This window comes from Callorhinus ursinus, unplaced genomic scaffold (genome assembly GCF_003265705.2).
Source record: "Callorhinus ursinus isolate GAN/ISIS: 27379988/994484 unplaced genomic scaffold, GSC_fseal_2.0 scaffold17, whole genome shotgun sequence".
In the NCBI taxonomy this organism is placed as follows: domain Eukaryota; kingdom Metazoa; phylum Chordata; class Mammalia; order Carnivora; family Otariidae; genus Callorhinus; species Callorhinus ursinus.
Genome location: NW_027397079.1, coordinates 14,222,554 through 14,238,724, shown reverse-complemented (window position 1 = coordinate 14,238,724; position 16,171 = coordinate 14,222,554). Strand labels below are relative to the sequence as shown.

The following is a 16,171-nucleotide window of genomic DNA, read 5'->3' as shown; positions in this document are numbered from 1 at the left end:
GGAGCGGGGGGGAGGGGGGGGGCGGAGTTAAATGAGTCGTTGATCAAGTGTAGTTCATTCAAGTCTAAAAAAATAACATTTTTTTGAAAAATAAGTATTTATAGACTCAGTACATGTTATTAGCATCGACTTGTAAGAATTATACATGGTCAAAGTTTACTTTGTCAGTAGTCATTTAATTTCAAACGCCCACTGTGACTGTGCATGAAATACACGAGAATTTTGTTATTCCCTCTGTTATATGTATGTGTGTGTAAACACACACAGGCGACTAACAAAACAACGCATGATTCATAAGGAGAGGAAAATACACAGGTAATGTATCTGAGAGTATCTTCTGGCAGCCCAGGACACATGCACACATACAAACACACACATCAAGTTCATATAAAATTAATAAAATATTTCAGTGTCTAAGCATGTCCACTATTTAACCCCCATAGCAAGAATTGCAAAGGGGTTATTTCTACTCCTAATGTTTAAATTTCTAAACTACTCAGAAATTTTTAATTAAAAAGAATCTTTTGTAGTACCCACTTCGGCTTGCTTCTGAGGCACACACATGCTGGTTAAATAAAAGAAATTGTTTTTCCTAGTCAGTAAATTCGTACTGTGGACAGATACACACCACCGTAGAAAACCAGAACACCAAACTACTGACTTTGTCATTGGAAAAAGTAGGCTTTTCAGGTACTCGAATGGACTAAAAGCACAAGTGACCAAAGGACTTCAAAACCCTAACAATAGGTTCGATCTTTAAAATGAATTCTGAAGGATATTTTTATATTTTACTTTTTACATATAAAGTTAAAATCAACTGCCCTATTCTACAATTGCAGACCATTGCTTGGTTTCGGTTTCCTTGCAAAAATAATGCTGAACGATAAAAACCTGAAAGCATTTCTAACAAACAGAAAATGGACTGCAGCCTTGTTTTTACATGAAAAAACAGTAACTGTTTATGTAGTCCCATGCTCCTGTTTTCCCTACTCACTGCCCAGGTAACATTTCTCAGGTACCTTCCTTCTGCCCCTCAGTCCTGCAGAATTTTAAACCCCAAATCAAGGCATTGTGAGAGTTGTAACATTTCTTATAAACAACAGCCCGGACTATTAACTGGAAGAGAGTGGTAGATGTTTTTTCATGCCACATTTTCCATCTCGTTTGAATTAAATTTTTGATTAAGAGATCCAAGATGGTGATTAACTTCAGACGAACAGAACGTCAACTCAGCTCCAGAAGAGAGAGGTTTCTTTCTCAGGTACCCCTTTTATTCAATCTAATCAATTTTTCATTAGGGTGAAGGTGTTTATCAGCGTTTAGCACACTAGCTTTGAGCAAGGTGCGTCAATCTTTGTAATGAACTTATTAATTAGAGTTAATTTAATTGAAGTGGAATTGAAGGGCTAATTAATGGACAAACTGCTGATGAAGATAGAGGAAAGCTCTGTTGCTTTCAAACCTATGAACTTTCTGATGGAAATAATTCATTTCTTCTCTTTTGGCAGTTTAACCAAATGTTTCTGCAGGTGTAGAATCTACTCTTACTGAATTTAGTTATCTGAAGGTCATTTTTACAACAACAAAAGAGGCAGCTGGTACAGTGTTTTGCTTTGGGATTCAGTTAGGTAGAAATTCCCAATAATGCTGCTAGTAAACTTTCTAGTCACAAACATAAGTCACCAACTGTGTTTTTGTAAACTTCAAATGACAGCTGTGAGACATGCAGATAAACTTCAGGCACATGAACCAGGATATTTTCACAGGGTGAATATATGCATATTTGATATCTTTATTAATAATTCTAAGTAAGTTTTCTGTCTTTTTGCAGCTCCTAGCAAAATTTAATAAGGTCTTTTTTTCCCTGTGCTTAGTTTCTTCCAAGAAGAGTACTGTATTCATTATTCAACTCTATATATTGAGAGTTTAATATATGTTTTTCTGCTTTGCATTGGGGGTGTAAAGATGAATAGTAGGAAGATCTTTGCCCACTATGTCTAAGTGTCATTTTGTTTACATGTAAAATTAGATTTTCAGCTGGCAAAATAATTATATCGGCATGAAAAATAATCAGTCTAACTATGTAAAATAATGATAGGTGATTTTGGCAGCCAGTTTAATTTTTTATTTAACATCTATACCTTTTTTTTTTTGCCATTCATGGCAATATCATTTTATGAAGAAGACTGAATTATCTTTTTAAATTTTATTTTATTTTTAAAATTTTTTTTAAGTAATATCCATTGGAGGGCTTGAACTCACAACCCCGAGATCAAGAGTTGCATGCTGTATTGACTGAGCCAGCCAGGTGGCCCAAGGCTGACTTATCTTTTGAGCTACAGTATCAATTACAAAAATATCCTTTATAAAATAATTCAGGTAATGTATTAAATACATTAAATAATGTTATATGAAACAAAAAGGGCTGTTTCATTATTTCTTTCCTACTCCAATAACTGTGGGAGACAAATTAGAATGGCAATATTTCAAACCAGTATTATTTTACAGCTAGTATTATTATGCTTATTTTACTGATGAAGGCATAAGAGACCTGAACCCAAGAGCTTTACTATAAAAATAATTATATCCATAAACTCTAAGTGGATTTTTTTGGTGGGATGTATTTTTTAGTACAGAAGCCAGAAAGGGAAATAAAAACTCAACAGAAATAATTAAATGCCTATTCTGATGCTTGTGATTATAAAATACATTTTTAAGAACAGAGGACAAAACAAGTTAATGTGTTATTTAAATAATGCCTTGCACCTGTGCTTGGTAACGTTGGGTGGTGATGATTTCCAACAACTCTTTGGTGGGGCATTCAAGGTCCTCTATAATCCCACCGCTCGCTCAGGTTTTGTTTTCACTCCCAGTTGTCCTGTACATGTTATTTGCTCTAGGGGTCATGAATTTCCTAACCGGTTTCTAGTTCTCCTAACTATGTGAATCAACTCGTGTTTCTATGAAGCAGGAACAAACATAAGCCTGTCTGCCTCCAAAAATGTATGGCCAAAAGATGAGGGAAGTAGAGGAAAGGGAAGGAAGGCAGGGAAGGAGGGAGGGGCTGAGGGAGGGGGCAGGGGATGAGGGAGGAAGAGAGGGAGACAGAGGAGGGAGGAAGCAGAGGGAGGAAGTTAGGGAGGAAGGAAGGGAGTCTGTCGCCGGTGAAGAACGGCACACAAATCTGTCATGCTGGTGATGATTCACGGGGTAGCAGTCATGTCATCCAAGTTTCTCAAAGTGCCAGGCAAGAGTGATTTGTAAAAATTACTAGTCTTTTTTTTTTTTTTTCTTCTTAAAATAAGCGTGTTAATTCACTGCTTGGCGGGATTTCTCTCGGGTTAATGCCATTAGGCTATACTAATAGATGAAATAATTTGCATTTCATAAATTTCACAATTGGAGGAACCGTAACCAAGCAGTACTTTCATGTGGAAGTACTCCTCTGAATCAATGGAGAATTAAGATGACAAACTGTAAGGGCCAAATTCGCCTTTAGGATTCTACCACCCTAACTCCGACTACCGTCACCATCACTATTGATGGATAATACTTACCAAGTGCTTGCCATGTATAAGGCACTATTCTAAGTGCTTTTCACACATTAACTCATTTCCATCCTTATGACGATTGTATAAGGTAGTACTATTGTCGTCCCCAGGTTACAGGGGAAGAAACTGAGGCACAGGGAAGCATTTTAAATAGCCGATCGGACGCCACAGACCTAGGGAATGGCCAACCCGAGACCTGAACCCAGGCTCCAGATTTCCTGCTCTTCGCCACTCAGTTGCAAACAGGGCTTCAGGGAAGAAGGCCATCAGTGTCAATGGGATGAAGGAGAGACAGCCCTCTTCCCTGAAGCCAAGGCTTACGCAGATGTTTCTATTTCCTCAACAGCGTTAACAAGACCTACGCTTTTGCCTTCTCCTTCCCCCCCCCCCCCCTTCAGTTCCCCCCCCCCCCCCCCTTCCCATACAGAAGGCATCCTCGCCTCCGCGTCTCACCATCACCGGCCCTGCATCCTGCCTCGCCGCTCACCCCTTCCCAGCTTCCCTGCCTTCTCCAGAGCCACGGCCACTGCCCCATCCCACCCTGGTTGCAGACATTCAGCTCTTTGCACCAACTCCTGTGCCGTCTCTTCAGCAAGCTCTGTCTAGTTCTCCTTTAAAATGGCCCTCAGATTTATCCTTTTCATGTCTACGAACTCCAAAGGAATTCACACTCTCAGCCCTTCCCACTCTGGGAAAGCTCTCAAACTTGCCTCCCAGCCGTCAAATTCCGACTAGCCACCCTCTCTGACACAGAATCAATTGGGGAGTTCGCACATACTGCTCTCATCACACTGATGGGCACACATCGTCATGACGAGTGGATTCTCCATTGTCTGAACCATCATTGCTAAGCTGCGTCCCTCAGAACTGGGTGCAACCCAACCTTTGCCTCCAAATACCTTTCCTTTCTTCTCCCATATGGAGAACGCTATTCTCACAGTTGTATCCTTGTCGAAGGTAGTTGTAGTAGCAGTAAAATCGTAGCGGTGGAGGTGGCAGGTATATTTGGAATTTATTCTGGACTAAGCGTTGTACTAAGTACTTGATATACATTAATTCAAAAAATTCCCAAGGCATCTCTGTAAAGAATGTCTTGATTAAATCCATTTAACAGATGGGTAAACTAAAACATACAGTAGTCTGCCTAAGTTTACACAGCTGTTAAGGAGTAGAGGTTGGATATGAACCCAAGCATCTGATCTCAGGGTCTATGCTCTGAAGTACTTTCTCATACTGTTCCCTGAGTCAGAAAATACCTCCCATCCCCACACTAACTGCCATCTCTAAAAGAAGGCAACGCACGTGAATCAAAATCTCCTTGAAAACTTCCAGTGTGCATTAATGCAGGAGCACTCCTCTGAATGTTGATTGTATTTACATATTATTCCATGTAATATGCAATAAAAGATTAAAATGGGATGTGTTGGTTTCTAAGTATTTCATGTGTGTTCAATCTCATCTCCCCAATTAAACTGTCATCTTCTAGATTAGAACAGCACCTTTCCACACTGTGGGACTAATGTGGTCATGGAGTTAATTCATGGGATATAACCAGCATTAAAAAAAATATAGAATATACTTGGAAGAAAGTATCAGTGTGTACCACTTTGTAAAGCTTTGTTTCAGTTACGTGAGTGTATGTGTACGCACCGTAGGTCACAAGGTAAAACTATTTGAGGCTGTGGGTCACGGTCAAAAATCTGAAAGCAAAAATTTGAAAGCCGCTATCCTAGAGGGTAAGAATGATTCATTATTCTTTATTCTTACAGGGCTCATCCATGCACAGAGCCGGCTGCTCAATAATGAACTGACTGATTGAAAAAAAAAATTACTACCTGCCATTTTTATTACAATCATACTATCATAATTAAAAAAAAATCAGTGTCAGACCGTTTTGCATATCATAATATCTATATATGTATACTCTATTGTGATCCCATTTAGCCTTATGGTGGCAAATACTTTTTTAATTGAGGCTTCTCTGTTATGAGATAATGTGCATTTTTCAATCCCCAAGCTCTACACAGGCCTGAGAGTTAGGAAGATGGAGTGTTCTGCACAAATGAAATATTATTCTTTACCATGCTACTACAGGAGAAATTTTAATGACAAATTGACCTAGCCTGTTCCTTCTTACAAGGCAACGGAATTTCATTACTTTTAACATTTATTTCTATAAATCATAACTTTAATAAAATCTGTATTAAGTTTAATAAGTGTGTTTTTAAAATTAAAGTATCTTAATCTTTAGCTACACAATATTAAGCACGCAATCTCCCTGCACTTATGCACCTTACCATTTGAGCAGTCTGGGCCAGTCCAGTTAGGGTCACAAGTGCAGGACCCGCTCTCCTGAAGATACGTTCCATGACCAGAACACTGGTCTGGACACATGGTCTTCACTAGTTCACAATTGCTACCACCCCACCCTGGACTGCAGTGACATTCCCCGTGGATACAAACACCGTGATTGGAACATCCGGGGTCCAGACAGTCGGCTGGAGTAGAGAGAAGAGAGAACAATTTCACAATTAAATCTAGAAGATATCACACATACACAGTGCATGCAGGATAAAGAATTAAATCCCAGTCCAATGTATATGAAAATTCTGGAGACTCAATTATTTACCTACCATTTTCAAGAACTTGTTTCTGGAAACGCAAAGAATCATACAATACGGCATTAAGGATCATGCCATTTAGGTAATGGTGACTCTTAAAAGGATTTGGAATTTTCGCGAATTGCACACATACAAGCTCCTGAGATTTCAGACTATTGCTCTCTGTTCTGCTTAATCAGATAGTAATAAGTATTGGCTTCTCTGTAACAAAATTGTATCAGATGACCTAATCCACAACCACTGAATCCTGACAGCTGTATGGGACTCTCAAACTGTTTGAGAAATAAATGAGTTGCATACTCTCTAACCTTCTTAATTCACTTTAATGTGCTTTAGATGACGAGATTTAACTTAGCAATTTGACTCAATAAAATTTTACACTTGTAGGGTCAATGGCCTGAAAATTTAATTCCAGAGACTTAATTGCATTACTTTCTGTGTGCAGATCAATAAAGTCAATTTGACTGAAGAACGGAAATGATGTTTTTCTGCTTTTGGAAAAAACAATTCAACTGTACTTTACAGTATAACATCTTGACTATCACCACTACATACAGTTATGGAACAAGCCCATGGCCTACTTTTTTCCACTAGTATATTACGTAATATATAGTACATCTTTCTAGAGATGCCCAAATACTAGACTTACAAGCTGGCATCAATGTGAAAAACTGTAAAAAAAAAAAAAAAAAAAAAAAAACCCAAAACAAAACAACAACAAAAAACCCCAAACAAAACAAACCCAAAAAAGCAAAGATAACAAAACAAAACGAAACAACAGTCCACTGTTGGTTTCAAGACACAAACGTTTGCTTCCTTCCTCAGAGTGGAAACAAAACAAAACAAAAAAAAGACTCACAGGACCGAAAGCCAAGGGGCTCTCTGGCATTTGTGTTTTTTATTAGTCGAAATGTTAACAAAATGATGCATCTAAGTATGGAAATCAAAGTTACTTTCACGAGGAGGCACAAGAAAAGATGCAGCCGCCAAAGTGAAGATTACAGAGATACTCTCTGAAGAGAAGCACAGACTTCGGCAGATACGGGCACAGTTTACCTTCTTCACAATTTTCTCCTTTGTATCCCGAGTTGCAAGCGCAAGAGCCCATGATGCAGATCCCACGCCCCCCGCACTGCGGGTCAATGCACTGCGTGGTGGGCACGTCGCACTCCGTGCCCTTCCAGCCGCTGAAGCAGAGACAGCGGCCCTTGGAGTACTGCCCGTTGCCGCTACACAACACGGGACAGGCTGCTGTGAAATAAAACACGACAGAGGGATTAACGGCCACGTTCTCAGGCGAGAGCCCCAGAGCAAGGCGATGCGTCGCTGGAACAGGGAGTTTGCCAGTTTTCTCCCTTTTCCTTTCTTGTCTGGCTGGTTTTCGGCATTACTCGTGTTTCTACGGCTTATTTATACTGGCTTAAGAAAAGGCTCTAACTCGCATACCTCTGGAACAATCCGGACCTAAAAATCCCGGAAAACAATGGCAAGTTCCAGAAACACACTCTCCATTTCCATGGCAATTTCGGGGGCATTCCACCACAGACTCTGAAGAAAAGAGAGAGAAGGAACACTTAATGGTCCAGTCTGCTTCTCGCACAAGGTAAACTGTGTCACTTTGATCGTTTTGGCTCCCCACGGAAGGAGTGATGGATGGCCCGCTCCATCACCAAAAAAAAAAAAAAAAAAAAAAAAGATTCATTTGCACCAGATTACTCGAGTAGTAAAAAGCAAAGCACTGCCATCTCAAATGCAGATGTTTTTAAGTGTTTTCAAGATGCACCGTCCTGCAAGATACTTGCAAAGAACAGGTTCTCCCAATGCTTCACGGTATGTCACATACGCATAAATAAACGATTTAAAAAATATGTCTCACGTTTTACCTCAGGCTTTATCACCCTCGGAATCACTCCAAATCGGCGAAGACAACCGAGCTTCCATTCAACACACCGTTTAGGCTGCAGCCCGGGAAAAAGATGCTTTTGAAGACCGTTCTTACCTATGACGATGGTATTAAAGGACACCTGCTCCGCATTTTTCCCGTCATTGTAAAAAGCCAGATGCCAGATTCCAGAATCCAGGTACTGGATAAAGCCAGCCTCGTGCAGACTGACGGACCTCGCCTGCCGCCCTGCTCTCTCGGGCTCCAGCAGGTTCCGCGGCTCTCTTGCAATCAACCTGCTGCCATCCAGGAGCTCGACAAAGTCATACTGAGGGGCAGGACAAGTACAGATGTTTAGTGCTCAGCCACATTTCGGTTGTAGCTGCTTCTCGCTTTATTCATTCATTCATTCATTCATTCATTTGTTTGTTTATTTATTTATTGTTTCAACGTCTCCCCTCTGCTCTGATACAAACAAAGTCGGTTTCCAGAGTTAGAGCTAAGCCTTGCAACTGATAAAGAGTTTGATGAGTGCAAGGCCATGTGTGGATACAACCACGAGCCTGTAACATTTCAAACATGGCAACCTAACCCTAGACCAGGAGATCATCTCTTCGGGTCATCTCCTACTTAATCCCTGTGTGGTAACAACTATCACTGATAAATACTCTGTGTCAGGATCATACTGAATCCTTGTGGCCACCCTTCTAGGATGGTGTGGATATTTCCACAGCAAAGATGGAAGAAACCAACCCTTGAGGAGCTTGAGGAGGGTTCGATACCTCATAAGCAGTGGAGTCGGTTTGTGAGAAAGCTCAGGTCTTTCCAACCACCCACCATGCTCCTCCCTGTGACCCTGATGTTACCATCCCAGGCACCATGGAGAAACCCATGGCTTTGTCCTCAGTTATGGTGAAACTAAAAACCGGTATCAAGACGGGGGTACATCTCTGACTGAAAGTCCAAAAAATTCAACAATGGACGGGTTCTGAAGGGATGACAGCAACAGTAGCTATACCCAATTATTATTATGAAGTCAACGTCGTTAAGCTCAAGTTTTGATTTAGTAAGATTAATCATGAACATTGGGTAGCTAGAAGAACTGGAGCATTTAAAGATAATTAGATAATTAAAAATACGAAGGGTGACTGGTAAGAGTAGTTCTGTAACCAGAGATAACGCAGTGAGTTTGGAAGACACTGCAGACTTTCCAACATGGTTTTAATAAACTTGGATAAAAGTTCATTAAACTTTTGTTTGAGTTTTAAATCCCTGAGTGATTCAGTTGCTTTAGACTCTTACCCAGTTTCACTTTATTCCTGAGGGTGAAAAATACACCACAGTGCAATATATATAATTTTACAGCACTAGCTATGTGAATTACCAATATTCTACTTTCTGATAGATTTCAGAAATGGAATTTCATCAGAGCTCTGTTTGAAGAGAAGTTTATTATATGAATCCCTTAATACAGCTAAATTGGAATAAAATCAGCCGTTGGGATTCCAAGATTCATGATTAAATGTGTCGCCACTGTACTGATCACAGAACTCTAACATTACTACTGGACAGAATTTAGAATATCTAATTCAGTTTCCAACATATTAAAATTTTTATTTAAATGTAAAAGCATTTTTTATTTTTTTTGTGTGTAGTAAAACTACCTCATGACATCACGCAGCTGTGAGGAATACACACAAAAAGCCATAAGTTGGTTAGCATTCAGTAACTTTTTTTCATTTTTATCTTACAAGTATGAAAATAATCACTGGCATGGATATTTAACCTGCAAATTTTTCACTGGAATTGTATTCCAAAATTATCAGAGGAAAATGAATGCAGCACTTTCTAAAGGTGTCTGTATCTCAAATAAGCCATTCGTTTTCTCATCAGATTTAAATATTTATATTAGCTTGGCAAAGAGGCAGGGAAAAGTTTCTTTTTATGGCTCCTTTGCATATAAGCATTTTTCTCCTCTGACATTAAACTCAGTAGCTGAAAGACTGAAAGGGAGGAAATTTTGAGTTTTAACTGGTCTTTCAAGCTCATACTCATAGTCAACCACCTTCATTCGTAGGAATCACCATTTGCATCACACCCTGAACAATAAAGTGAGGCTGGAGTTGCTGGGGGGGGGGGGGGGGGGGGGGGGGGGGGGGGGAGGCCACAGTTGCTGAGAATCTGTCTAGGCTCTTCCGTAGGGGCATTTCACACATGCCTTCAGGAGGGTTATTCAAATACCTAAAGACAAGTCCTCTACTTAACACTAAGCCTATGTCTACAAAAAGTAAACAAATTACATGGAACAAAAATATTTAGTAACTGTTGTTCTGAGGGTGTAAAGTAAAAAGCAATCACTTATGAACAAACTTGGGCTACTGGCTTAACTCTGTAATACCTATTCATAAGATGGAGACATGGATTTTTTTTTTTTTTTTTTTTTTTTTTTTTGTGGGGGCAAGTCTTAGGATCTTATTCAGTCTCACCACTTCGGGGAAGTGATCATGAAACAAGGTTAGACTTGATAAAGCTATCCTACTGGGTCATTTCTGAGCAGTTAGATTATCCAAATGCTCAACTCAATTCAGTTATTAAAACGATGAGAACTAGGGCACCTGGGTGGCTCAGGTCATGATTTCAGGGTTCTGGAATCAGGCCCTGCATTGGGCTCCCTGCTCAACAGGGAGCCTACTTCTCCTTCCCCTTCTGGCCCCCACTTGTGCTTGCTCTCTTTCTCTCTCAAATAAATAAATAAAATCTTTAAAGAAAAGGATGAGAACTCAGAATCTATGAATACTTAACTGTATTTCCTTTTAAATATTTATTTATTTGAGAGAGAGAGAGACAGTACAAGCAGGGGGAGGGGCAGAGCAAAGAGCAGACTCCCCACTGAGCGGGGAGCCCAATGAGGGACCCAATCTCAGGACCCTGAGATCATGACCTGAGCTGAAGGCAGATGCTTAACTGACTGAGCCACCCAGGTGTCCCATTAACTGTATTTTTAAATCAGCTTTTTGGTGGTGGCACGGTCTTGCTGTAAATCATTGGCACATAGAGGAGGAAGAGATTTTAGACATCATCTGATCCAACGGTTTCATTTTCTGGACAGAAAGAGGCGCAGAGAAGTGATTTTTCAAGGTCACAAGGTCAAAGAGTGGTAGGGGTGTATGCTTCCAGAACACAGGTCTCCAGCTACCATTCTGAAACAGCCTTCATGCAAACGTACTTAAATGATACAGTGTTAAATTAAAATGTACTTAAATGAGAAGCGTTAAATTGCTTCTTTAGGCTTCTAAATGTCCAGGAGAATGAGTTGGGCATCAGGGAGAAAAAAGTCAATTGATTCCTTGGCAACAATCAAACGGACAGTTTTATAAAGGGTCACAAAGACTTTTAAAACTCAAGTGACTATTCTGAATGGTTGGCCAATTTTAATTATTTCAGGTTGATTTATTTAATGTTCCCCAGAAACAGAGAAATGTTCAATTTGGGCTGCTTTATAGCATATTTCATGTTTAAACACTGAACTCAGAAATAGTTGTTTGCTCTGCTGATCTTGAATAAACTAGAGGAAGGAACTCTAATAACTGTGGAGCTTCAGAAAATGCGTAATCTGGTTAAACACATATATTGTGGTAGAAAGGAAAAGTGGATATTATGTATATTGTATTTAAATACCAGAAGAATTATGGGAAAACCTGAAACTGCACTTTTTATTTCCCTAATCTCATATGGTATATATAACTTGGAAAAGAGTCAACCCTAAATCTTTAAATAAATCTTTAAAGTACACAACAATTTTCTTTGAAATTATTTTCTGGAATTTATAGGTTCTATGTGCACTGTTGTGCTTATTAGCTTTGGAGGTATATTTCTTCAGTTACAAAAATAGTGATTTAAACATGTATATAGTTCCAATGAAAAAAATTTTTTTTCTATTTCACCAGACTATTGATATAAATGCAATCTCTCTGCTTTCAGTGAAGTTAGAGAGATCCACACTTCCATTTAAGTCAATCTGGTTATTATATCGTACTCTGTGTCACCTACAGCATAAACTGGTGTCAAACAGAATTGTAATCAAAAATTTAAATTGGACACTAGTACACAATGGGGAGTCTTTATTTTTTTAAAGATTTTTTTATTTATTTGACAGGGAGGGAGAGAGAGAGAGAACACAAGCAGGGGGAGTGGCAGGCAGAGGGAGAAGCAGGCTTCCTGCTGAGTAAGGAGCCCGATGCGGGACTCCATCCTAGGACCCTGGGATCATGCATGACCTGAGCAGAAGGCAGATGCTTAACCAACTGAGCCATGCAGGTGGCCCCACAATGGGGAGTATTTAATGCAAGGACCAAAGGCATTTACTTTAATAATGTAGATATGAAAAAACGTTATCAGAAAAATGAATGCACCAAAGCCTGATATTCAAAAATTTCACAGCTATACAATTTATATATGTATACAAAACTTTCCCTGATCTACAGTGACATAAGAGAAAGCATGTTCAAAATTTCTTACTCCTCTTTCTTTGAAGATATGATTCTTTTATTGGTATATGATCAATTTTTCTTCCTAACTTATATTCCTAGGTTATAGAAAAAGCATTTCTCACAAAATTACATACTCTAAAGCATACATGAAAATCCTCCAGTCCTCAACTCATAAATCAAATTAAAATCTGCATGAAATTCTATGGGTACATAAACTGGTTATCAAGTATAACTTTAGGCTCATCCAACTGTCAATGTTAATTAACCATCTATTACATTTTTGGAATTCCTGTGTTGACTAACATAATAGTTGACCCTAGGAAAGTCCGGGCTCCAAATTTATAGTAGGTAATTTAAATAATTTCTCTTAGACATAATGGGACCTCTTTTATTTTTTATTTTTAAGATTTTATTTATTTTTTTGAGAGAGAGAGAGAGCTGAAGCATGGTGAGGGAAAGGCAGAGGGAGAGGGAGAAGCAGATTCCCCGCTAAGCAGGGAGCCCAACATGGGGCCCGATCCCAGGACCTTGAGATCCTGACCCGAGTGGAAGGCAGATGCCCAACCGACTAAGCCACCCAGATGCCCCAACAATGGGACCTCTTTTAAACCACAATTTCCAACTTACATACCCTGATCCGGTATTAGATTACGAAAACGCCTATAGAATTACTGATAGTAGTTCTCTGTGACTGTTACTGTGACCTAATTTTCACGCAAGCGGATTGATTTTAAAGTTCCTTGAATGCATGACTGAAGGGTCTTTGAATTGTTTTGAGGACCACACTTAGATGATCACCCTCGGTTATATATGAAAGTTCTCTTGCCTCTTTGAGGAATTGTGGCTTGAGTTGATCAAAGTTCATGTCATCCTCTTTATGTTTATGTTCTCATAATTTCTTTACTAACAGTAAGTCTGGCATTAAGCAGAAAAAATACAATATATTTTCAACTCCATGAATACAATGTTTGAGATGAAAATACTGTGCATCTAATACATGAAAGGAATAAGATCCTCTGAAATCCTCCTAGAATCTTTGTAAAACACTTGGAAAATCCATGATGTTTTCCTAGGTGTTCAGATGATGTTCGATATTCATTTAGTTATTCACAAATTTTAGTACATTTTAATCCATCAATAATGATTAACGCAAGTCAGGAAGAAAATGCCGTTCTTCCTACTAATCCGAAAACCTCAAGTGTAACCTACATTCAAAATTCTTTTCACTGTAAAAGATCAATACAAAAGTGGTCCAACAGTTAAACAGCTGAACTTAAGAAACAGAATAACTTTAAAAATGCAAACTAGCAGTTTCCCATTTTATTGACAACAAAGCCTACTTTTACCTGAGTATGGGAAGGTGGTAAGCCTTTTCGGCCATATACTCCAATCAATGCATCCTTCTGAAGAGAGATATTGAATTTAAGAAACTGTGGCTGATCAATAAAAAGCTGTGATCTCCAGAAGATCCCAGGAGGAACCTCTTGAATTGCTCTTCGGCCAATATCAAGTTCTCCAGAATCTATGGTGTTATTTTCTTGTGTAAATCCACCAAATTTTCCTGAATGGAAGAGATCCATCGAAAAACAATGAAAAAGTAAAACAACAACAACAACAAAACAAATACCCCCCAAAAGCCTCAAACAACAAACAGCTTTCCTTTCAAAAAGTTCTTTTCACTAAATGCTCAGGCATTCCATCTTCTGATAAATGAAATGCTCTCCTATAATTCTCACTTTAAAAGCTTTTTTGTGAGCTACTGTTGTTCAATGAATTCTGATTTAGCCTTTAAGATATTTAAGTAAAAATCCTTTGACTTCCCCCAAGGTATGCCTATTACTGAAACTCTTTTCACACCTACAGTCTTTCTTGATCACTTGAAATGTAATTATCTTACAAATATATGTCTTGTTATTTCTTGTGAGAGATTAAGTCTGTTACTAATCAGTCCTTCTAAACGTACCATAGCACTGCAAAGTGTAAATTAAGGCGGAATGGATTATGGAGATTTCCAAATCAATCTTTAAGCAAACAACAAAACCAATCAATGGCACAGATTCACGTAGTTCCCTCTGAACTCTACATTAGAATGAATAAAAACTCAGATGCTGAAAAGGAGGCAGAGAAGGGGGAGTGGGGACATTATGCCAGGAAGGAAGGGAGGGGTAAGTTCAAATTCTCACGAAGACATTCAAGTAGGCTGCCATAACCATTTTCTTTTGACCCTGACCTCAAATTCACTCACAGCCTCACCAAGCATACCTGCATTACCCCTTTCAATGACCTTCAACCAAGGAATAAAACCTCTCTCCTCCATGAGTCTCTGCCACCTCCTGGTTTTAGGAAACAGATCCAAGACTCATATTTTTGGGCATGGTTTTCCCCACCTTCCCTCTTTGCTAAGGTTCTTTCTCAGGGTTCTGAAAGGGCACGTGAGAGAGGAGGTTTTACAATTTGTGTTAAATAGAAGTAAAACCACATTGTCTTTTATTCAGAAAAGGCCCATGAAGGCTCAGGGACAGGATGAAACAGGAAAATTATCCTCTGTCCATTCAAACTATTTAAAGTCACAAAGACGACTTACTACGATTTTTCTTTTAAAAATATTAATCTGAATATTCATTCAAGTATTACATAATCTTATATGATATCTATTACACAATAGCCTCCAGAGAAGTTGTCGATTCAAAATTTAGAGGGTTTCATTTCAAATCACAGACCTGTGAACTATCTTCCTCTAATGGTAGGAGGAGAGAGTCTTCTATGAAAAGTTACTAGTTTAACACTGAGTCCATTTTTGAGCATTTACCAGGGACATAGGACTACAGGTGATAGAAACATAAACCAAAGAACAGAATCTTAGAGATTATATGCGTAGCTAACCTGGCTTCCATGGTTTCTGCCATCAAGCAACCAATTATGTGGTTGGGAAGACAACACCGTGAACCTAATAAACTAAATGACAATCTAAAACCATATACAGTTAAATATAAAAATTCAGATGCTGGAGGAAGGTGATATCACTGTAGGCTGGTGGTTGAAAGATTTCACAGAAGTGTTAAAAGTCTGAGGTAAACTTTGAAGGACAGGTAGGGTACGGTTTCTGAGTTAGAATAAACAATCTGATTAAAAGTATGGGAGTGCAGGGGTGCCTGGGTGGCTCAGTTAAGAGTCTGACTCTTGATTTCAGCTCAGGTCATGATCTCAGGGTGGTGAGATCAAGCCCCACGTCAGGCTCTGTGCTCAGCAGGGAGTCTGCTTGAGATTCTCTCCCTCTCTCTCGCAAATAAATAAATCTTTAAAAAAAATCATGGACGTGTAATTGGATATGTGTTACAGTGATGGTGAACAGAGAGATCTGTTTGGCTAGAAAGGAAGTTAAGAAAACTGGTTTTGGAGTCAAACTGGGTTTGAATCCGGCTCTGTCCATAACTGGCTGTGTGCTCCTAAAGAAGATATTAAATACCTGGTTCTAAACCTCATCTGTAAAACGGGGGTGATAATAATGCAATCACAGAACGATTGTAAGAATGACATAAGGCATTATATATAAAGCATTTGGCTGTCAGTATATACTGAGACGGTAACAGGTTTGTCATGGGAGTTATGGAAGATACAGCTAGAAAG

At 39.0% G+C, this 16,171-nt stretch overlaps 1 protein-coding gene across 4 annotated transcripts in view; it reads right to left on the bottom strand.

Annotated features, from left to right (window-relative positions):
• Positions 1 to 16,171, bottom strand: part of TENM3 (teneurin transmembrane protein 3) — a 1,496,942-nt gene that overhangs the window by 109,249 nt on the left and 1,371,522 nt on the right. For all 4 annotated transcript variants that reach the window (XM_073902279.1, XM_073902283.1, XM_073902281.1 and 1 more), the window contains 5 exons: positions 13,891 to 14,105; positions 8,172 to 8,382; positions 7,619 to 7,720; positions 7,229 to 7,423; positions 5,849 to 6,049 (listed from right to left, as the gene is read on the bottom strand). In XM_073902279.1, coding sequence (XP_073758380.1) covers positions 5,849 to 6,049; positions 7,229 to 7,423; positions 7,619 to 7,720; positions 8,172 to 8,382; positions 13,891 to 14,105 — 924 coding nt within the window. The remainder of the gene's footprint in view (positions 1 to 5,848; positions 6,050 to 7,228; positions 7,424 to 7,618; positions 7,721 to 8,171; positions 8,383 to 13,890; positions 14,106 to 16,171) is intronic.